The sequence below is a fragment of the Diadema setosum genome, chromosome 19, assembly GCF_964275005.1.
Source record: "Diadema setosum chromosome 19, eeDiaSeto1, whole genome shotgun sequence".
Classification (NCBI taxonomy): Eukaryota; Metazoa; Echinodermata; class Echinoidea; order Diadematoida; family Diadematidae; genus Diadema; species Diadema setosum.
The window spans coordinates 15,582,387-15,606,762 of NC_092703.1; the positions used below are offsets into that span (position 1 = coordinate 15,582,387).

The 24,376-nt window shown below is 38.6% G+C and overlaps 3 protein-coding genes across 4 annotated transcripts in view; 1 reads left to right on the forward strand and 2 right to left on the reverse strand.

The window, feature by feature from the left end:
• LOC140243130 (intraflagellar transport protein 88 homolog) overlaps positions 1 to 2,194 on the reverse strand; it is a 32,817-nt gene extending 30,623 nt beyond the window's left edge. For both annotated transcript variants that reach the window (XM_072322859.1, XM_072322858.1), the window contains exons 1-2: positions 2,150 to 2,194; positions 658 to 803 (exon numbers count right to left, since the gene is read on the reverse strand). In XM_072322859.1, the coding sequence (XP_072178960.1) occupies positions 658 to 741 (84 nt within the window). In that variant the 5' untranslated portion in view covers positions 742 to 803; positions 2,150 to 2,194. The remainder of the gene's footprint in view (positions 1 to 657; positions 804 to 2,149) is intronic.
• The window catches only part of LOC140242709 (large ribosomal subunit protein eL24-like), a 278,728-nt gene that overhangs the window by 41,828 nt on the left and 212,524 nt on the right, over positions 1 to 24,376 (reverse strand). The window lies entirely within an intron of this gene.
• On the forward strand, positions 2,453 to 23,864 carry LOC140242693 (mitogen-activated protein kinase kinase kinase 7-like). Its single transcript, XM_072322454.1, has 16 exons — positions 2,453 to 2,619; positions 6,602 to 6,712; positions 7,491 to 7,744; positions 8,792 to 8,916; positions 9,985 to 10,113; positions 10,807 to 10,864; positions 11,742 to 11,814; positions 12,718 to 12,769; positions 13,569 to 13,732; positions 14,751 to 14,865; positions 19,205 to 19,780; positions 20,352 to 20,404; positions 21,107 to 21,166; positions 22,019 to 22,074; positions 23,138 to 23,231; positions 23,710 to 23,864. Exons 1-16 carry the CDS (start codon positions 2,551 to 2,553, stop codon positions 23,818 to 23,820), a joined length of 2,100 nt encoding a protein of 699 aa, XP_072178555.1. The 5' UTR covers positions 2,453 to 2,550; the 3' UTR covers positions 23,821 to 23,864.

The following is a 24,376-nucleotide window of genomic DNA, read 5'->3' on the forward strand; positions in this document are numbered from 1 at the left end:
AACATCATGTTAACAAAGAAAAAAATATTTTGCATCTTCCTTGAGTTTGAGTGACACCTGAATTGTCAAAGCATGAGAATTTGCAACAGAACTTAATTACCCTTATGTTTCTGTTACATTAGCTCATTTATAGTGTCAGCCAACAATCAACAGATACATGTGTGGCATCTACCTACCCTACAAGGATTTCCTTTTGTCTAAAGTATCATCAGTGATGGCGCAGTGCGCAGAGATCATGCACAGAATGTGAATTCTTATTCCACTGCACAAATACCATAATTACATTGTAGACCATTCACTGTTATTAACACTTCATATGTCACAAATCATGGTTCTGGTTGTGGCATGTACATATTATCACTACTGCACAATCATTTCTCAGGGCAAGGTGAACGGGAACTGTGACTTAAAATTAACAAAGTGCCTATGGGGTATGGTTAGTGGCATCATCGCATTGAGTGCCGTTGGAACTGCTCAACAACATTCACATGCTTTGCCATGGGCAAAGCTTGCAATTCAAAGGATACTTTATGGCAAATGTCATGTCATGAGCAGTCACCACTAGGGTATTCACTATAAAATATGGTGTGTGTGTGTGTGTGTTTTTTTTTTTAGGTGTAATTCAATATCTTCAAGGGCATGACAAGTCTATTTTACCTCTGTATCAAAGAAAGGATTGTACTCATTGTATCCGGAGTACATCTCATCATCATCCTCTCCAGCCAGATGGATGTTCTGCATTGTGGGTCTTCACTTCAGCACACTTGAACAAAGCAGCAAATTTCCAGAACTGCCTGAAAGCACTGAGGATTCAAGGCTGTGTTAACATGAATTCTAGATCTACTTGACATGATGACGACAAAATACTAAGTGTTACAAAAAACATTTCCCACTTTTGATCCTAAATAATAGCTCAAAAACTATACAATGTATCTATCAGATAATGCTGACATTGATATGAGCAATAGCTGAATAGTGTACAAATAACAATTTTGTTGCAGGTATCTGTAATTCAAAAATGAAAGCATAAATCAGTTCCATTAAATTCAAGATTTATTTTTAAGTTAGGTTTCAGATTTTGCTCTATTTCGAACCCATCTCTAGTTCCATCCCATGCGATACAAATTGGATGTTTCATGTTTATGTTATGTCATTCATTACGCAGTTAGACTTTACGGCGTAAGGAATTACAACAATGCCATGGTGTCCAGTAGATCTACATAAAAGTACAACAGTTGATACTACATAGCTCAACACTATTAGGTAAGATCTATTCCGCATGTTTTTAATTCCAGGAATCAAAACAATAGTGTTTAATACTATGTAAAAAGTATGTTCAACTAATCTAACTGACTAGGCCCACCTAACAGTTCTAACCGTGCTAACATTGATTTGTATATCTATTGTAGCATTGTAGCATTTGCATCTACATGTATTGTGTGCATGTTCGTGCTGTCTGAGTTTACACTTTATAGTCAAGGTTCTAGATCTCTAGCTACGCCTACTCTGACTCTGACCACGCTGACTCCGTCTGTCCGGAGGACTCTTTTATATTTTGCCATTAACGCTGTCCTCCGTAGACGGAGGGGATCCGTGAAGCCAGACGCAGTCTCCGCGGAACATTCCCCGACGGACAGATACAGACCGATCTTTCGGTCAAGGCCTATGGCTGCATGAACATGGATGAAAAAATCTCAAAAATTTTATTAGAAATAATAGAATAGTACTGAAACACGCACAGCATATACCCGGTACTATTTTAAGCTGATCTTCACTTCGAAGATCGACTTCAATTCTTTGTGAACCACAGACAGTGCACAATTGAACCCGCAGCATAATAGCTACACACCAGCTCATCCATGCGCGCGCGGGCACACCGCAGCAGCAAAAGTTCGCCGAGCTCGAGCCCGGTTGCGCTGGCTCAGCTTCCGCTACACTTGGCGTGCACGAGCTGCAGATAAAGGGTATCGCAGGAGAGCGTCGTCGGTGGGCATGGAAACACAGCGCTGGCCACCGATTTAACATAATATTTCGTCGTAGTTAAGACTAACTTGAACATATCAAATGCAGAGAGAACAAACGAAAACCGAAGTCATCACTACAGTTGTACGGTATGTCAAAATAATTCTACGAAAATGTAGATACTCACCTGAATTCGGTGCGAGTTACGAGGTACGAGCTTACTCTATCTATCCCGAAAGTTACGAACATAGGAATTTGAGTCCCAGCATGCTTTGCGATCAATTGACAGATTTTTATTGTCAATTTGAAGGAATGAGTAAGTTAAAATTATTAATTGATTAAGACTATATTCAAAACAAAATTCCTATGAAATAAATATTTGATACTACATATTTATGTTTTGTGAATTCTATTTGTGAAAAACGGAAAATTACTGAAATAGGAAATTAATGAAGAACATATCTAGATGAATGTTTACGGGACTCCCCCATTCCTTCCAGATGTGACGAATGACCCAGTAAATGTCGTGAATGTGTGGTTTCAGCTGATTTTCAGGACATATGCACACCTGAGAAGTAACGATGAAGAATGGCTCGCTTGGAATCCCAGATTAGTTTCACCGAAGAAGTCGATTTCAATCAAATAGACTTTGAAAAGGTATGTCGGGGTGTGATAGACTCCGAGACTAGGAACTCCTTAGTCCCTAATGTTACAAATCATGTAGAGCTACTAGTAGTCAAAGTTGTTGTTTTTTTTTTTCTGAGTGAACAAGGTGAAAATAGAAATAGGGTATCTGATCGCGCACCGAGTTTTGTCGCCCTAAATCTCTCCCCATAGGTTTTGCGTAGCGCTGCATGTACTAGTATTATCGTGATTATGAATGGCGAGCACGCGCATCGAAAAATGGTCACGGTTTTCCGCTAAAAAATCACCTTTCCAGCAACTTCCTAACTTTAGGTTGATCCCAGTCAAAGAGATTTTCCCCAGTGACTGCTAGAGTGCGGGGTCTTCATACGCCCTGTACCATTGTTTTGTGAGCGCAAGGGAAGCATTGGATGACAACGAGGCGGTAGGCTCACCCCTCGTGCTATCACGCTACATGTATGATGTAGCAAACGAGCAACCGAGGAGCAGCCAAAATCAAGTGCGTACTCGCGTAAAAGTTCAGAAGTTCGCGTAATACGCGCTGTAGAAATGAATACTTAGTACGCAAAGTCCCATGAAATCACTAACTCCATTGTAGAGTCCGCCCTCTAGTGGTGGGGAGGAGAAAAATCTCTTTGATCCCAGTCAACAATCTCAACTTAAATTAATAATAAAATGATGATCTTGACTGATGTGATGATCTTGACTGATGTGATGATTGAGTTGCATTACAGTGCTGCACTGCCTGCCTGGTTGGGTCATTTAGCATCTGCGCTTTTAAACTTCTACCTATATTTACTCGTGATTTGACAGACCTGCCGAATCTTGCTTGTAATGCACTTGTCAATGTAATGACGCACCCCACTACCCCCGGACATGGGTGCGTCATGGTCATTTTTTGACTGACCACACGGGGTTTTTGACGGACACCACAGTCACTTTTTTGGCGGACAAAACGCTGCAAGTGACGAACACCACGGTCACTTTTTTGACGGACAATACGTTGAAAGTGACGCACACCTCGGTCACTTTTTTGACGGACATCCTCGGTACATTTGACGTACCCCCGAAAATACTGAAATGATTCTTGCATACGTTTTATTCAAGCAATTTCATTTTCTTTTGGTTCGTAAACAGAATTTGTAAAAGTTTCGGCAAGTTTCCCTTACCCTGGCCTGGCCCTGTAAGCACCGTACCGTCATTCACCGTACATCACGCTGCTGCATGCTACGATATTCCGTACAGTAGTATGTATATTCTGTGCACGCAATCCATACATACGGTACATGACAATCACATGTGTGCAGATGCGCTGTGTGTGCGCGGCCATTGCTAGTCCGGTGGATGCATACTGCAGCACAGGTACACACATTCCCGCGAGTACACACAGCCCAGTCGCTGTACGTAGAGATTCGCACAGCGTACTAACAGCGTCGCGCGTCTGGTCGGGCTAATCCCGCGAGCAGAAAATGGCATGCGGCAGGCAGTTTTTTCTGCTGCCGCTTCTTATTTTTTACTGTCAGAAATTTGCCTTTGTCACCACAGAACATTATTTAGACGCACATTGTATTGGAATATAAACGAACTTTCTTCGATAGCAATGTGTGTTGGTGTTGCATCTCAATATGCAATAGGCACTAAGTGTTTGACAGTAAGGTTGAAATTGTTACATCGCTAACAGTCCCTGGTTTGAGATTGAGTACGGTATGCATGATTTCATGGGTTTGTTGGAGGGAAAATGTGAGGAGAAAGGGTGGCTTTTAAATTATTTGCTTGCCAGATTCTGGCAAGCATTTTTCCCTCTTATTCCAAAACGCTTCCCGACTTTGATTTTCACTTGCCGCGGGAAAGCGCTCACTGTAATTTCACTCGCGGTACGTGTATACGGTACTGGTAGCGTGCAAAAATGCGTGTTATTTTCCATAGCCAAGTGACGTACCATGACGCACCCCTCGGTCAAAAATTTGACCGACAATGATGGGATTTTGACGCACCCCTCGGTCGAAAATTTGACGGACAAAGCTGGTAAAATGACGAACACCTGGGTCACAAATTTGACGGACCAAACGAGGAAATGACGCACCCATGTCCGGGGGTAGTGGGGTGAGTCATTACATTGACAAGTGCATAATTATACATAAGTATAAAGGAGACCTCCGGATGATTTTCAGATTTTTACATTTGAACAACTATAAATCAGTTATACTGAGGACAGAGTTTCAGAATTTGTGATGATTGGGATGAAGAATAAGAATATTTTCAAAATTTAGAACAAATTGCAATGAACAAGGATGATGACATGGCAGAGTCACCATAAGAATGCATGAGTTGGGGCTCAAGGAAGCAGAACAAAAGAAGAAGGCATGCATCATAGATACACAGGTGAACTCGCAAGCAAGTGGTATTGTCATGGAATTACACTGCTACATTTCTGAAATATGTGAACCTCCTATGTCATCATCCTTGTTCAGTGTAATTTGTTTAAGGGTTTTCAAAGTATTGTTTCTCTGCTCAAGAGCCACAGTAAATTCCACAAATCTATACATGGAGTTGTCGATTTATGTACTACAAGTGTACATGATGTGAAATTATGAAAATCGTCTGGAATGTCCCTTTAAGCTTTTCAGACTTGAGGTTTGACCTTGCATAAAAGCATTGTTACCTAGAGTAAAACCCCCATTTTTCAGCCGGCCTCCAAAATCCAGACACTTCTCACTTATCACAAGCCAGCAAATTCCACTGTCACAACATACGCATATCACATCGTTTCACATACTGGCACACTCGTTCACCACAGGAAAGTGCCTGAGTCACCTCCAAAGATCCATCTAAAATCCCCAATTTCGCCGCTTAAAACGCAGAATTGCTGCAACTTTTCCAATGTGCGCACGAATTAGGTTCCGTGTTAAGAATTAGGGTCGCCAAAAAAGCACAAAAAATTGAAAAATTATGCCATTCTGTTGCGAGATTTTCAGGGATGCCAAGTTAAAAAAATTTTTATGAGTGAGATTTTCATGACTCAATGTCTCGGCGCGTGCATGTGCGCGCGAGCGAGGGCGTGGGAGGGGTCTTTTCCCCCCCTCCCACAGTAGGGAGCTTCTTTTTTTCTTTTTTTTTCCAATTTTTTTTTACGATCAGGTGCATACTTAAGCGACTATTTTTTTACTTATTTTGAAAGACTAAAGGGAAATATACCTTCAATTGCAACTATCACTTTAATCCTTTGAGCTATGCTCATTATTATAGGCTCAAGTTGCAGACTTCGCCTGATGCGTGAGAAAAATGGGTACCATGCGTGAGATCGTGAGACGGACCCGAAATGCTCGAGTCTCATGCAGAATGCGTGAGACTTGGAAGCTCTGGATTTTTTGCTTTTATCGCAAGCTCAGAGTGTGATGTTATCCTCAAAAATGCAAAAGAAAAACAAAATATCTGTACGTGCTGATGCAGTGAATAAATGTACAGGGGGTGAATGCAAGTGCCGAGTCACCAAAATTCGGACATGAACGGGCGCCACAAAGTCCTCGATGCAACTTTGTGCCAACAAGGTATGGCACGTGCTCATTTTTCAGCGGCCTTGTATGTGTATTGACATTGAACGCGCATAGCGTGTGTCCGAAGTTTGGAGACGCTGTCCACGTCCGAATTTGGGGGAATTATCAAGGTGGTAATATTTGGGGATTTTGTGAAATTTTATGATGTATGTAACAAAATCAATATTGGGGAAAAAGTAGTTTGATCTTCATACATTGTTATAGGTATAATTTTGTATGATGTGTTATTTGAGTTGAACAAATATTGCAGAAAAGCTTAAGTGTCCGAAAATTGGTGGTTTTACTCTACACGTATTAAAGTTAGAGTAAAACCACCAGTTTTCAGACACTTAATAAGCTTTTCTGCAAGTGGGAAAGTCTGCCCTTGGTACATGTACTTTTACAATGTAAAGTCAAATGCTGATTTGTATTATCACATGATTTGCTCTCTGCATCATCAGGTTGTTGGAAAAGGTGCCTTTGGAGTGGTCAGCAAGGCAAAATGGAGGGGCATGAATGTTGCTGTGAAGATGATCGAGTCAGAGGAGGAAATCAAAGCCTTCAGAGTTGAGGTACAATTCCAATTGATGTTCAATTTACCCCCTTTTTAACCAGTTTCTTCCATGAACCTGTACAAAGTTTAAGGCCCCCAAACAAGATTCTTTTTGCTGGTCAACATGTGTGAAAGCAGTCAAGCAAATACGTGTTTCCCCTTTTCATGGTCAAATGCACGTGCCATCGACAAATGGGAAATATTGATCAGACGTGAGATTATGAATAGTGCATGAGGTGATGGGCTTGCAAACTCTTTGTTATATAGTGGAATCTAAATAGGGTCAGCAAAAGTCAAAATACGTTTTGGGAGCATGGTATACCAGGTTTTCGTATAGGTATGAGTTGATGTTATGGGAACCTGATATACAGTACCAGGTTTCAGTAAGGAACTGGGGTTAGTGATATGTAGAAGATCAACAACAGTGGAAGATTTGATAGTATTATCATTCATATATATACAAATGTGAATTGTGTCCCAGTTTTTGCAATAGGGAATAGCACAAGAAATGTACCGGTAGCTGGAAAGTGATGTGTGTTGCATACTGTACCAGTAGCTGAAAAGTTTTTGAGTTTCAAGCCATCAACCAGTTGCTTCTTTGCATCTTGTCCATTTGCCTTTCAGTATCCATTTTCTTTACATGTGGATACCATGTTATACCTGCAAAGATCAGTAAACATTTATGCCAGATCATTTTGGAATACTAAATCACCATATCAGTGTACAATATAATATACCTTTTGAGGGATGCTCTTGAATTCAGGTATTATGAACTAGATCCTCCTCTACACTTTCAGGTTCGTCAGCTGTCCAGGGTTGACCACCCAAACATTGTTAAGCTTTATGGCGCCTCCACCACACAACCTGTCTGCCTTGTGATGGAGTATGCGGAGGGAGGCTCGCTGTACAATGTGCTGCACAGCACCACCCCTCAACCTATCTACAAGGCAGCCCACGCCATGAGTTGGGCCCTCCAGTGTGCACGGGGCGTCGACTACCTCCACTGCATGAAGCCAAAGAAACTCATCCACAGGGACCTCAAGCCAGCAAAGTAGGTGGATTAGAAGTGTAATGCAGTTCAGGCGCGTGGATGTGTGTGTTTACCGTTTACAATGTATTCATTTTTTTTTTCAAGGGTTGGTACAGTTTTGGGTTAGGTGGGGCTGCAGGTTTGCAACTTTTTGTGTGCATATGTTCGTGAGATATGAGAAACCTCTATGAAATATGACAGAACATGTAATTCTTAGAGGAATTCTCAGTTTATTTGCTGAAAATTGATCTTGAAATGGCTGTGATATCAAAAAACAAACACAAAACCAATCCTAATAAAATGTGACAGGCCCTGACTTTTAATAGGATCTCATTGTTTTAATTTTTTTTTTTTTTTTTTTGGGGGGGGGGATATCTCAGTCATTTTAAAACCAATTTTTGTCAAATAAACTTTCAGTTAATCTTAGAATTGTATGTTGGTTAACATTTCATAGAGTGGTTTCTAAATATCTCACAAAAGGTTAAAAGCTGAATCCCCATTTCAACCAGTACGTTCCCATCCTTTCAAACATGTCTGTGTCCGCATAAGTTAGATGTGTGTATGTGTCTGTTGGATGGATGTGGTTGCATGCATGTGTGTGTGTTTAGCATATCTGTGCCTGTGGAGGTTAAATGTATGTGTTGGTATATGTGTCTGTGTGGGATAGTTATGTGTGCATGGGTGTGTGCATGCACGTGTTAGTTTGTGTTAATCTGTCCATGTTTAAACTGTAATTCAGGAGATCATATGGACACTGATGTTTTCTGTCTGGCATGGAAATTATCATCAGGGTGCAGATTATTTTCTTTTGCTCAGAATAAATACGATGATCCCAGCCTTCAATTGAAGTCACGGACACACAGAAATCATCCTTGGTGTAAATGCAAAGCACTTGACACTGTTGCATCAGAGTCACAATTAAATGTCAATCGACCTTGTCGATTGGGATTATGAGGGTTATGAGGGATTATGAGGGTATGAAGTTTTTCGTAAGCACCTGTTGCACTGTATAAATCTGAATATCAACTGCCCTACATCAATGTAATACTGTCTTTCTTTTTCTCCAAGCCTATTGTTGATGGCAGGTGGGACCGTTTTGAAGATCTGTGACTTTGGCACTGCTTGTGATTTCCAAACCTACATGACAAACAACAAAGGCAGTGCAGCCTGGATGGCACCGGAGGTGTTTGAGGGTGAGTGTTAAAGGCATAATTTACCATTTGCAGATGGAACAAAAACCCAGCATTAGTGCTTTAAAATAGTTCAAAAATGTGAGTTAGGGATAGAAACAACCACTGTAGAAATTTGAATCCGTATAATCGATGTTAAGTATTGTTAAATACCAAAAATGTGAACAGCAATGTTGCCAGACTAAACCATCTGCAGTTATGGTTTAATGAGAACATACTGATATCTCCTTATATTTTACGCTTTATTGCAAAAATGTTATATGGTAGGATGTTTTGTGATATGACAGACCTACAAATATGCATCAAATGTGATATCTTGAACATTTTTTAAATCACTGCTCCCAAAGGTAAATAGGACCTTTAACTACTCAAAGTCCTAGTGGCCTCATAAGGAAAAAAACTGTCATGCTTCAAGTATATTTGTAACAACGACAACTATTACACTGCAGTAACTCTTGAACTTTGTATATTGTCTTAAATCATATACACTGTTGCAATTCTAGTGATAAAGATAGATATCCAACAGTAGGCCCCTATGCATGACAGATGACTATCATACATCAAGTGAAACCTTATAATACTTTATATGGCATGTATTTTGTGGGGCTATTATTTCTGGCAAAGTTTATGAGTTTGGATGTTATTCAAGAATTTAACAATTTGTGAAAATATTAGCTCCAATCCACTCATGAATGCGACATGCATTTGTACATTTTTTCATTCATTACTGTACTCCACATTCTCGAATTTAGCCACTGGCAAAAATGTTGGGAAGTCCCAATACGTGAAAAATGAAACATGCAAGATGTATTGCTTACACAGTATCAGAAGAAATACATTTTGAGAAGTGAATTGCGGAAGTGCAAAAATAAATGCATAGCTTTTTTAATCAATTTCTCATATCTGTGTTTCATGTTCAAACTATGCAACATCATTCAACAAATGGATACATGGCCAATTATATTATGCAAATATTAATGAAAGATATATATCCTCTGTGCATATGGATGGTATATTCATGATCAATTGGCTTGAATCTCTTTTACTCCTGTACTCTTGCCCCCGTTAAAGGGAGTCTGTACAGCGAGAAATGTGATGTGTTCAGCTGGGGTGTAATACTCTGGGAGGTCATCTCCAGGAGGAAGCCATTTGACGACATCGGTGGACCGGCCTTCCGCATCATGTGGGCCGTGCACAATGGTGAGGAGGGCAGCATTCCATGCTGATGTAACTCCAGCGAATCTTTCTGGGCCATTCAATACTTATGTCTTATTAGTGACCCTTAAATTTATCCCTGTGCAGAAAGAAAAACACAACAACAACAAGGAAGTTTAATACTGGTATATAATGTGTACCTTGATCATGTACATGTATACAGGATAGATAGAGTATGCCCACAGATGTTACTGTCAAGTATTAATATAAATGTTGTGACATCCCAGTAAAATGCCAAAGTAACAATCAACATATTTTCTTTCATACACTTGTCTTTATGTTTGGATATTTCTCATTCCATATTTTTTGTCAACAAATATTTTTCAGTCCCTGATTTTCAAGGTTTCAATCTGTATGAATGTTGCATATAAATGTTCATGAATTTATTCCTTTATTTATGCGATTCCACATACATATGATCTTTAAATTGCTCTTCAGAGTTTGGTTGTGTTCATGTTTAATACATTTAAGAGAAATTATACAAACACGACAAAGCTGTCCTAAAATTGTACTCTTGCTATTGAACAGATTGCTTTCTACAATGTACAGTGAATCTACTTCAGATTCTTAACCTGCTTTGGATATTATGGTCTACCATTTTCATGCAATTTCCTTTCTGTGTTTTTCTCATTTTTTCTACCTTTTCAATTTTTGTTCTGTTCTGTTTTTTCTCTGTAGGTCGAAGACCACCACTAATACGAAATATACCAAAGCCGCTAGAAAAATTAATGACCAGGTAAGAAGTGATTTTGTGGATACAGGACTCGGTGCACACATACAGATTTTTTATAGCAGGGAAAGGTGGATAATTTTAGTCTTTCATCTATTGTGTAATCTGTTGTGTAATCTGTATGTTGAGCATGCTGTAGGGCTTTCAGATAAATTTTGTGATGTTACATTACATGCCACAGTGTGCCATAAGTGAAGTAAATAAATGATTGTCATTTATAGATATCTTGTTCTGTAGATGTTAGCCTCGTTCTGCTTGATTGCCACACTGTATTGACTTTCTTGAATATTCTGTTTAAGCTATGGTGCAATGATTGTCCTAGACAAGTGTAATGACAATGGCATCTAAATGTTCTTTTGCTACCTTATGCATGTGAAACACTATTTTAATGATAAACTATTTGCTAGTGGGCATGTATGCAATATCCATGTCAGAGGTGAGAATGATACATACTAGGGTCATGCCATCATTTCGTAATTGTTTTTTCACTGTCTTATTATCATTTATTGTTGTCTTATTAACAATTTGTGTCCCTTGAGCAATAGTGCCACAAGCAAACTTTACAGTTTGTGTCGTCACGCATGTAAATGTATAAAAAGCAATGGGCATCACTTGAACAAAAATGTTAATATTTTTACCACTCCAATATAATTTCAAATGCCTTTAGGAGTGAAGGAAAGAATAGAAAGTCCTGTCACTGATGGACTCTAGATACTACAAATACGCTTTGCCAGCATAACCATCTATTTCTGTACCTTTTTTTTTTTCTTACTAATTTCTTCAGTGAAGAGTTAAATGTGTCAGGTCATGGAGGAATATTTTCATCTTTCCATCAGCAGAAACTTTGCTCAGTGATATGACATCCCTTCTAATTTTGCCACAGGTGCTGGTCAAAAGAAGCACAGCAGAGGCCATCTATGCACGAAGTTGTCAGGATAATGACAAATCTAATGCAGGTATGTGTAGACTCACTGGACAGGTATGTGTGTGCATGTGAGCATCAGTATCTGGGTGAATGAAATATGAATAGCAAGAATGAGCATACATGGGATACTGTTTGGTTGTACATCGGCAAGTTCAAGCTCATTGTAGTGTCTAAAAACAGGTTTTGCATCCTTCACTTTTTTTTGCTTTGCATTTAATCAAGCTTGTGAAGCTAGCATTTCTGTTTAACTTCATTCTTCATTTTTCATAACCAATGTTGTTCACTTCAAATATCTTATCCTTGTTCAAAGTTTTTTACTTAATGAAGAAAAAGTTTTAGCTAACCACTGTCTACCGTTTTTCCACCATATCTACATGTATGCCAGAGATCTGTTAGTTGGAGACCATTGTAATTTACCGGTGGTACTCAGAATTTGTGGCCCAACCAATATGTGGTATATTGATTGTTTGATTTTCATTGCATCTTACACGAAGGATCCTACTTGATTTAAGTTGTACATTGTAGTACACCATTTTGTGATTTTTTTATTATTATTATTATTATTTTTTTTTTTTGCATGTGGCAAACTTGCTACAAAGCCATGCTTCAAAATCATTTCCCTGTCTGCACAAAAATGTCTGCATAGTTTTGATTGTATTTCATGTGGATAAAGTGTAGCCAAATGTGATATCCTTGGGCAGCTGCAACTCGATGATCAAGAAACACTGATGTCGATTTCTCCTGATGTGAAATGGAAGAATAATGTCTCAATATGACAGTAGGTCAAATGAATTCAGAAGATGCCGACTGAATTCCGGAGGCAATCAGATGGAAGTACAAATGTACCTCGGTACATCATGTATACTCTGGCTGTGTGTCATCCTCGCAAAATTGTGAATGAAAACATTGTGTTTGTCTTCATTTCATACAACAGTTCTTTAAAGGAGCAGATCAACCTCTTATCTACCCACAAGTCACAGAAGAAGGTAATCCACTATTGAAAACTTTGTGGAATGAGTACTCTCTATCAGTACAGGAAACTCCCATTATGGTGAGGTCCCCAGGATCAGCAGGTTTCTGTTAGTTGGTATACTGCAATTTTGGTATAACTGAACAAATTAAGTTTACACTTAATATAAAATGTAGATAATAATTTTAGGACCTGAATTATAACTGGAAATTCGTTACCACTGTGTTTGTTATCACGGGGGTATGCTCTACGGTTGTATGTGAAAAAGGATATTTTGATATGTGTCAGCATTTCACTGTCAATCACGAAGTACAGTTTAGAGACCCAGAAATGTGGAGATTTGTAAGTGGCCTGATGAAATTTGCTGCCCACAGAGGTACATTTGAAAACTATGAATAATACCCATCAGCAATGGCGTGCATCAAATCACACACTCACTGGTAACAGTCGACTGTAGTCAAGATTTTTTGGCTGTATGTATACTTTAATACATTTAGATCAGCGACAAAGTTGTACATGATTCGTTGTGTTGATTCTTAAATATATCTGATCCATGCCAGTGTTCCCACTCCATGGTATCCCCATGCTAATGGGCCTTTAAATGGTAAACAGAATACCCTCTTCCCCCTTCTTTAAGATAAAATCAGTGAAAATGATAATGGAAAAACAAAAACAAAGTAAGAGCAAATGTCCCTAGATTTCAATAGACCACTCGAATACAGTTGTAGATATATGACTCCGAGTGAAAAGCAGTCCCATTCATGTAGATTGTAAATGATGTGTGATGATTCTGTGTGAAATCATCCCCTGAACAGAGAGCGGAGGTGGTAGCAACGCCTTGGTGGACAAGCTGGCAGATCAGACGGCCGACATGAGTCTAGCAAGCAACCGATCCATGGACTCTAGAGGGAGCACTATCAGTGACACAGTCATTCACTCCAGTACCAGTGTGAGCAATGGCCCCCAGGAAGTACAAAATGTAAATTAGTTTGAGTCTTTGATGGTAGTACGCCCTCTGTCATACATGTAGGCTACAAGTGAGACGTTCACACCTACCTAGTTATTTGGCACATTGTTACTATGGAGATTTCCATCATTGCTGAAGTGCATTGATCTAAATAGAACCATTGTAGTTATTATTTTTTCCTTGATACTGCAGTAATATCCACTTCATTATGTTACCCTGTGTTTCAAGAAATTTTGCAAATAACAGAAAAGAAAGCATGTATGCAATGTAGACACGAAAGAGATGATATGCACAAAATACAGGTGCTGACAAAATTTCAGGTAATATGGTTTGTTATTTAAGATGAATCTATAAACAAAAATCCTCACCGTACCTTTGCCTTATGCACCCACTGAAGGATAATCTCTTCCACCCCCCCCCCCCTTCTCATGATTGAAAGGCGTAGATGAATGATTCAATTAATTCTTTTCAATACACCACGTTTGCATGCTTGACGGTGTGCCAAGTTTGCATATTCTGCTCAAATGCACAAACCCATTGATAAATAGCCAAATGCCACCGTACAATGAAAGCATTTCTCGTGATTCCATTCCTGTCTCATGTACGTAGCTTGCATTTTATGTGGTGAATGACTATGTTCCTTCCTGGATTTGCAAGTAAATTCTGAGTTTCTGTCACTTTTTTGTGTGCAAAAGTTATACCTCTACAGTAATGTAGCTACTGGTCATTTGAAAAACAAAAACAAAAACAATAAACAATCATAGACTTGTCATACAATTTGCATCCAAGCACAACTTGGTATTTTCTCTACAACTTTGCTTATTACATGTCCAGGGTAACAAAAATCTGTGAAAGTAACATAGATTTGAAAAAAACAGAACATTTTCCCAAAGCATGACTACTGTGCTGTCTCAGAGTAATGTGGCACACAGGAAGTTACACCATGGCACATAAAGAGTTAAAACACATTAGTCAGTGTTGGGTGGTGCTCCAGAGTATTCACAGTGGTTCGATCCAACCCCGTGTGCAGGTGGAGACTCCGCTGGCCTTCGAAGAGATCCCGAGCAACCTGGAGCTGGGCAAAGAGCAAAAGAAGAGGCACTCCATGGACCTGGAACTGAGGGTTGATGAGGACAATAGTGCAAGTAAGCATCTTTGGGACCAGGAGTCTGGCCCTCACTGGGGGAAGTTCCTGTATCCACAATCGTGGCCCAGATTCACTTTAATAGTGACCCATACACACTTCAAGTAGCCCAAGTTTAAAAATCATCAACTGCACCCATCTAGAGACTAAGGAACAAACCAAAAAGCATGCAAACCTACATTTTTCTTTATACTTTATAAGGGAAAAAAAAAAATGTTTGATAACAGAGCTGCCAGGCATCCTTGATTCTGGGAGGGTCTCCCTGAAAAATATTTATCCCTTTATGTCTTGTAAAGAGAATTTTAAACCTCCCTCATTTGTGATTACTATTTGGCATTTAAATGCTTATAACTCACTAATTCCCTCCTTGACGGCTCATGGAAATCTCCTTGATATTAATGTATCATTAACTGTTGGCAGCCCTGTGGTCAGTGGCTCATATTGGGTGCCGATGCAAGTGAAGTACATAATAGTGCATTGATATCATCATCTTACAGATAGGATAGATACATTTCACTAGACAGTGTTTTTCTTTGTTGCTGTTGTTTTACTCTCCAAATATAGGAAACAAAGATTCATCAGTATAATTTCTTTTGTGCATTGATCGTGTTTCTGTATGATTATGAAGGAAATCCATTTTGTGTCATTAATATTTTAATATTTCATGTAGGATTCGAGGTCATTGGCTACTACACATGATGTAGTTCTTTTCTCTCGTCAGAACAATATATTTGGATATGTTTACCATTGGAAATGTAGTTATCAGTGAAATTAAGTACAACTGTTATTAGATGCAATACAACTAGGGTTCAAATATGATGAATACTGATGATTGTCTCATCTGCTAACTTCCTATCCGATGCTGCAAAGGATCTTTCCTGCTTCAAAGGTTTCCCAGAATCAGAAAGTGTAAGATGAGATTCGGTTTGTGCAAAAGTCAGAGCTGATAGCCCACAAGAAACAAAGAAACACAAAGTAACATTTTTGATCAAGGACTATGCATGTTGAAATGGAGAGTTATAAGAACCCAGGTCAAAAAAAAAAAATTGTCTTCATTTTGGGCAAAATCTTATAGTTTCCTTATTATTATCGTAACTTAAAAGATATAGTAATGCCATCCATGACAGTACTGACAGTAATGATGATAATGATGAAAGTAATAATAACAACAACAATGATATTAATAGTAATAATAATAGTAATAATAAAAAATAATGGCAGTGATAAGAATAATGGAAGTCATAGTAATGGTTACCATTGTGATACTGATAAGGATGAAAATGATAAAAATATTAGTGATAGTTTTCATAATTAAATCATTGTAAGTCTTATTGCTGCTATTACTATTTATTTCATAATCAAGCTTATGTTCCTTATTTAGTGATAAAGAGTTGGAATATGACATGTAGCAGTGTGATTTTCAGTCATCTCTTTCCCAGACGATTGTCAGGAAAATAATACACTTTGCTGCAGTTGAGCAATGATGATATGAGCTTCCATCCTATTGGTCTATACCATCTACAATGCATGTAACTTGTCGGTAATTACTGTTGTTTTCTCTGTGCCCCTGCATATTATTTAGGGCATCATTTCCGTTCAAGTGTGTGATGAATTCAGAGTGAAAAGCATGCGTGGATTTACCCTGTTGTTATATCAATTAGCACTTCATGTGTTCTGTGAAGAGTGTTTAGCATACAACCTACATATTTGTGTTTTGAATGCATGGGAGCTTGAATCTGTGTGCGTCCACATATGTCTGAAAGTTCCCGGTTTATTCACTGGACATTCTGAAATAGTTTTTGACGGAATGTCGAGTGTATATAATAGGTAGGTTCAGATTACAAATACAAAGTGTACACCATATTATATTTCAGTCAAGATTTCTATCAATGAACACCAACCAGCAACACTTCGACCTGATTCCTGTGTTTAAAAAAAACAAAAAAAAAAACAAAATCACAGTTGTGACTGCCTGGCTCTAAACCCCCAAAAAGTATGCCAAAATTTTCACATTTCTAGAAAGTTTCAAAGATTTAGTTCTAAGCGTTGAAGTAATATATAACTTGTTTAAATCAGACCATCCTAACCCATTCAAAAAATTATTGAAATGAGAGAGAGAGTAAGGGGCTGCAGTTTCATAGAAAAGGGAGAAAAGAGGATTTAAAGATTAGGGTCACTCAGGCTGCTGTGCAGAAGTATTGATTAAAATCACAGTGAAAGCAGTGCCTGTCCGATGAAATATGGTCCAGAAAAACTGCTAGTATCAGGATTTCCGTTTCGTTTTAAGCCGCCAAATTTTGACAGTAGGTAGAGAAGAGACTACTCTCCCAGCTAAGACGAGCTTTAACCATTTCATTCAGTCAACCCAAATGACGAATTTTGGTCCATTACAGGGAATTCCGCTTTGCGACTTTTTGTGGGTTTTGAGCCAGGCAGTCACATTTGTATCTAGACTGTGCACTCAGTGAACTGAACTGTAGGTAGTGACAGAAGTGTGCACATCTGTAGGTTGATTTCAAGAATGTCATACTTTTTGTTAGAGGACAAAAAAAGGATTGAAATTTTACATCATTCTTTACTTGCCATGAAATGCCTTGCCATGACAAACAATAAATAAATAAATAAATAAATAAATAAATAAATAAATAAATAAATAAATAAATAAATAAATGAATGAATGAATGAATGAATGAATGAATGAATGAATGAATGAATGAATGAATGAATGAATGAATGAATGAATGAATGAATGAATGAATGAATGAATGAATGAATGAATGAATGAATGAATGAATGAATGAATGAATGAATGAATGAATGAATGAATAAATAAATGAATAAATAAATAAATAAATAGATAAATGCATGAATAAATAAGTAAATAAATAAATAAATTAACTAAAAATGATAGCACCTAAAATAGAAGTTAAGACTGAGTAGGCTGTTAGCATATCGTGATGTTTGAATGGTGTAAATTCTATTTGATTCTGATGAAAGAATTTCTTCTGGGGGTAAATTTGCCCTCAAACCCACCGTTATGTCTTTATTTTTTTGCTTACTCTGTTCATTTGAAATCCATTTCTGTTGCTTGTCATTTGTAAGATATGATATCAGCATTGTTGCAAGCATAATTTTTTCCATCAAATATTAGTTCTCAACCTTATTTTTGCCTTAATTCTAATTTTGAAGCGTCAGATTTCAGAGTCTATCATTAGTTTGACGATGTAAGCTTTTTAGTTGCTTGTGTGATCACCTGTAGTGACTTGAAACGTTCATGACAAATGTCAAGAGAGTTGATGGATTGAAGTTGTTTGACAAGCATAGAGCCTCAAACTTTTTTCATCAAACTTTGAAGTGCAAATTCACACCTTGCCCAACTTGGCTGTAATGAATGAAGCAAATTATTGAGCTGTACAGAACGTTGGAAGGTCTATCAAAATTGGAGATAAAATGAGTGATATTAGTCACAGCCACATTCTCAAATTGGCATAGTGTGTGATGACGCCATCACCTCACATTTCTATATCTCTCACACATAATCTTCATAAAACATATACTTGTGTTTGTACATGAAATAAAAAGAATCTGTAAAGACCTATTCCCACTTCAGGTCATTGGGGTCATGAAATAATCTGATATTTGATACTCCGAGGGAAAAGTGCTTGTAGTTGCTCAATCACCAGTTAAAAACAGGATTTCAATGATATCTTCTTCTTTTTTGTCTACACACAAATCACTAGAAGACAAATGTGAAGCATACATATTCTGTGAATGTGTGTGAACTTTAAAATTCCACTTCTTTCTTTGCGATTTTAATTGCTGTTTGCACGATTTTACCTTATTTACTGAAGTCAGCTGAAAATTGACTGTGGTGTGAAAGCCAACATGAATCCCACCTAAGGCAGTAGAGCTGAAATCATAAAATGCAAAGAGTTATCCATGTACTTATGAATGCAGTTTCAGTGGATGGATATTATCAAGCTGACAACAAGAAGACACAATGGCAGTAGCAGATTTACAGTTGTAGCATTAAGACTTTGATGTGCTTTTGAAGCATGGTATCAGATTATGATTGTTTGCCTCTGTGGGATGCTAAATGTTAACCAACCATGTGTGGATTTAGTCATGAGAACCAAATTGTATTTCCCCTTTTTTATTATTTTGAGATGTGTTATCATTTATATATACCCTGTCATGTACAGTATATTTGCATTCTTTGCAAGTGTTTGCTGTTGAGGATGTTGCATGTTAAAAGTATGTCTCTTTGTTTTCCCTTTGTTTTCTTTTCCCTGTCGTGTGTTGCTTATTCTCTGTGTGGCTAATATGCGTATTCTTCGCAGAACTTCCAGCCCAGACTCACCGTCGCTCTAATTCTTATGGGCAGATCCTTGACATGACTGGCCTGCCTCCCCTCCCAACCAAACCCACACAAGCCACACCCCCGCAAACCGTAATCATTCCGGCTTCCCCGTCCCCACTGACGAAAAGCCCCGCCCCGGTCACCACCACCTCCCCCGTCACACATCAACCCACTCAGAGCCACTCCGCTGCCGACGTAGTGCAGCAAACCTCTCCCTCTCCCACCCTCCGCCCTCCTCACCATTCCGTCTCTGTACCCAGTGACCTCAGCGTCCTGGACGCACCCCGCCCCAGACCGGCCTCGTTCGGAGAGTTCCAATCCCCTTCCCTCACCTCCACCTCACCCTCCCAGTTCCACCGGCACAGCTCCATCGAGCTGCGGCCGGACTTCTCCGCGCTTCAACCCCACCAACAAGATTTCACTTCCCAACATGCAGTGCTGGAGAGCCGCATGGGCCACGGCGGGTCATCGGTCTCAAGCAGCAGTGGGTCTGGCCAGGGACGCTTCGACCGCAGCCAGTCATTAGACCAGAGGACATCCAGCAGTCGAGTAAAAAGTAAGCACACATTATTCTCTGCTTCCATTTAATCACATTAAAGATATCCAATGACGATACTTAAAGTCTGTCAATTTATATAATAATTAATCTTCCGAGAAAAGAAGTGTGAGAAAGCATCCTTTGCTGAACAAAGTATCATACCCTTATTATGTCCAATTTGAATAAGCTTTTTATATACACAGTTGCTGAAGTTGAGTTTTTGATCAGTGTTGTCAGAATTTTAATGTTGCAACTCTAAAGTTTGTCAGAAGAGATATGACACAAATCATAAGAGGTCAGTGGAAAAGAGTGTTCGTATAACTTCAACTTTTGTAATTAATGTAAATATCTCTTTAATTCTGAACAATCCACACAAGCTCCTCACAGCTGTGCATTTACCAATGTGTGAGATAATGAATGACATTGAAGCTAACAGATGTAATTATCTCTCTTTTTATATATTTCAGTAAATTGAATTGATATGCAAATAACATGTATAATCAGAGGTATTTAGTTTCACTCACTAAAGCTGCTGTTCTTTGAATTAAATTGATGTTGTTCCCTCCCCCCCCCCCCATAACTTATGCAGGTGAAGACACTGACATATCAATGGCATACAGTACTCTTGATCATCACTTACAGGTAAGTGCAGACTCATTACTCTGACATTTTGGTCTTCTTGATTATGTGTACTGCAGACTTAAAAAAACCAAACAAACAAACAAAGACAAAGGGAAAATCCTTTCTTCTTTGTTTAGCTGTCAAAATGGCTAAAACAATGATAGTATTTAAGCATTTCTTGTGTGTGCTTTAGTTACCATATTCGTAAGTAGATTTCATCCAATTTGGCTGTGAAGGTGTATCTTGGGAAGATCTAGCTGCCTGTTGGTAATATCACCCTAAGAATTCTGATAGGCAACAAGGTAAATTCTGGAAAGTCTGCTTGAATGTGCTCTACAAGCAATGTTGCTGACTGAAATTCTTGTCCAATTTTGTGTAGAGGCCACTGGTAAAATAGAAATAAAGGTAACAGTAGCCTTTGGTGGGACTGCCCTTGTGGATGCTTCTGTTACAGGGTCAAAGGTCGCCTAGACCTGAAGAACTTTTCCACATATGTTTATCATTATGAATGTAAGGACTTGGTTGTTGCTCTCTGGATTTTTCATTCAAATGTGGTGTGGAGGTAGCTGTATATGGTTGGTCATTATAGGTTCCTGAAGATTTTGTATGATTTCACTTCCCATACAAAAAGTTATTTTATGTTAATGGGTCGACATACCTGTTCTTTATTTCACTGAAATACACAACATTTTTTGTCATCAACTTTTATTTGTTTCCTTCCAGCCTCTGCCACCAAATCCAAAGTCAAAAGAATCGGTGGAAATTTTTGATGAGCACATGAGGGTAAGTGTAAAGACTAACATTGGGATTTCACTGATCAAATGCACAAACTAAGAAGACTTAGTTGAAACTTATTGAATCATAAGAAAACTTTTAATGGTGATGCAAACTTAGGGACTGCACCTGGGAAAGATTTGTTTCCAAATTCCATTTTGATAATTGGTCATTTTGGGTGAATGCAGAATTATTTTCAGCTGATGAATTGTGGCTGTGATAAGGATTTACTTACCTGGGCTAGCATCGTCAGTGTTTGAAATCTCTTCATCTTGTATGGCCCTGTCATTGTTATCACATACAGCATTGCCCAGTGAGCCTTTGATGCTTGTGACTCAAGGTCGATAAAGTGAATGATGCGGGCAGGAGGTCATTTCCCCACAAAAGTCTGAGTGTCTTATTATCCACATCACCAAACCTTCTGTGATTATTGGTGACCCTATCACATAGTGTGGTTACAAGGCACTTGAATCAGTCATGCCTTTGAAACCCAACCAAAAATTTGATGCCATGCATGTTAGCTTAAGAAGTGGTGTCCAATAAATGAGATGTAATTTCAAGTTCTTTGCAGTTTGTTAGGTTTGTATTCGACTTGAAGAGCCATATTTTATCATCTTCAGTGATCAGATGATGCATTTCATATATATCTTCTTCTGTTTTTTAGAGGGTGGATAGATATGGTTACATAAGGCAACAATATTTTCATTGGATTTAAGATGCACGAATGGTCTAGAATATCTGAAAATGTGCATAATTATTCATTCAGGTCAAAGAATATTGTATTATTATTATTGATAAGGTAACATTGCTTTGCTAGGATTAGTGTTATTTTGATTTTTTCGTTCTCGTTTTCCCCCTTAGATGGCCAAGGATTACCTTAGAGTTCAAACAGAACTGGCTCTCTTACATACACGCAAGTGAGTATTCTGTGGGTTTAAGTTCTAAAATGATCATAATCTTTAATGCCTTGTTGCATCTTTCGTTTTTGTTTTCTGTGGTCACTGTGGTTTTTATTTTCTGTGGTCAAACATCAGTTACATGGTGGTTAACTGATGTTTGCCAAAATTACTTACATGATAAAAAAAAGTCCTCATCATGATTTCACTTAGTCCTTCTCAGCTTGTGCCACATATGAAGTACATTGTGTGCTTGCACTGAATTGTTCTTGAAGTGACAAAAAGAAAGAGGAACAAAAAACAGCATGAAAAGTTGCATTCCTGAACTTTAGTCCTGAAGTATGGTCACGCTTAGCAAGTTACTTTTGTGTTAGACGTATTATCTTGTTCAGATAAACTTCTGAAGAATTATTTTTTTTCAGTACAGTCTAAGTCTGATTTTAGGAATACCTGATTGATTAATTGATTGATTATTTGAGTGATTGTTTGATGATGGATTGATGGATTGATTGATTGATTGGTAGATGGATGGATTGATTGATTGAGTGAGTGAATGCATGAGTGATTGAGTTAGGGAATGAGTTAGTGACTGAATAACTTTGTGAGTGAGTGGATGAGTGGGTGACTGAATGATTAATTGAGTTAATGAGTGATTCAGTGAGTTAGTGAATGAGTGACTGTGTAATTGAGTGAGTAAATGAGTGATTTCACTGTTAGTGAGTGAGTGAATGAGTGACTGAGTAATTGAGTGAGTAAATGAGTGAGTGAATGAGTGACTGAGTAATTGAGTGAGTAAATGAGTGAGTGAATGAGTGACTGAGTAATTGAGTGAGTAAATGAGTGACTGAATAAGTGACTGAATAATTGAGTGAGTAAATGAGTGAGTGAATGAGTAACGTGAGTAATTGAGGGAGTAAATGAGTGAGTGAATGAGTGACTGAATAATTGCGTGAGTAAATGACTGAATGAATGAGTAACGTGAGTAATTGAGTGAGTAAATGAGTGAGTTAGTAAGTGAGTGATTGATACATTTCTCGAGGATTTCTTTTTTAAGACATAAATTTGCCTTTTGTGTGGTTTGCAGGAAAGAGCTGGCAGAAGCGCTCGACCAGGATTGGAAGGACAAGCAGGTCAGCTTCAGACTACTGGAAGAGTTCAACACCCTACAGGGAGAGAAGGTATGTACACTATACAGCTCCAAGTCTCTCTGACTCTTCAGGTGACTCCCTTTGAATAAAAGAAAGGAAAACGAAATGAATATCTCTTCATTTCCTGACCAGAAAATGTCAAAGCACCATCCCCTATTTTTATTTGTCTTTATATTGTATAAATCACCTAAAATCCATCCAAACTGGAAACAAAGTATTGGATTAACAAGAATTTTGTACAGTTATCTCTCATCACAATTTCTACATCACTTTTTAGTCATATCTGCATTCACCACATTCTGAAAAAAAAAAAGAATGTCCAAGTGAAAGAAACCAAGCTTCAAAGCCAAAGAGAAGAAAAATTATTAATTCAGGTTCTAGTCTGCAGTATATTAATTCTTTTGCCTGATCGAAGAGGATACAGTTGGAATGAAAGAAGAGTGCCTGGGGCTTCAAGTTGCCATTTACAAGCTTGTGTGTTTGTTTGTTTTGTTGTTGTTGTTTGCAGGAGAGTCTACTAGAAATGCACAAGAGATGCCGGTCTGAGCTGGACATGCTGAGGCTCAAGTTCCGACGGCAGCAGCAACACTTGCACCATGGCGGCAACAGAAGAATGTGAGAACTTTTGTGAGGTTGGAAAGGGGGGCGCACATCACCACCCCCACCCCCAGCGACGCAACTCTCGTGCTGACATAGCAACTCCCTGGTTTAACCTGTTTCTCCCGAATGTTCGCTCTGCTTGTCGTCATGCGACGTCCATCGTGAGTGTCCTGGTATGCGGAAGGTCAAACGATGGCTTTGGACCTTTGACTTATAACTCTATAGATAGAGTTTCTAATAGGCCTTCCTTTCAGTTAGTAGTTTGTAAATCTATGTCTCCTTTCTGAGCATACAAGATGCAGGATCTGTTTTCCCCCCTACCAGGTAGTCATGGAAATGTTTTCATGACCACCAGTATCAATTTGGTGCCATTTGTGGGTAGATAGATATCTTACAAGATTTTTTCCGTCTTCTCTGAGTGTCATTTTTATGCCTCTGCCACGAAGTGTCGCTGGAGGCATTATGTTTTAACCTGGTTGTGCCGTATGTACGATGTGCCTGGTTGATACAATTTGCTAACTCCATCGCCTATAGAGGGAGTGAAGCTTTCCACAAAGTGCTAGCTATTTCCCACC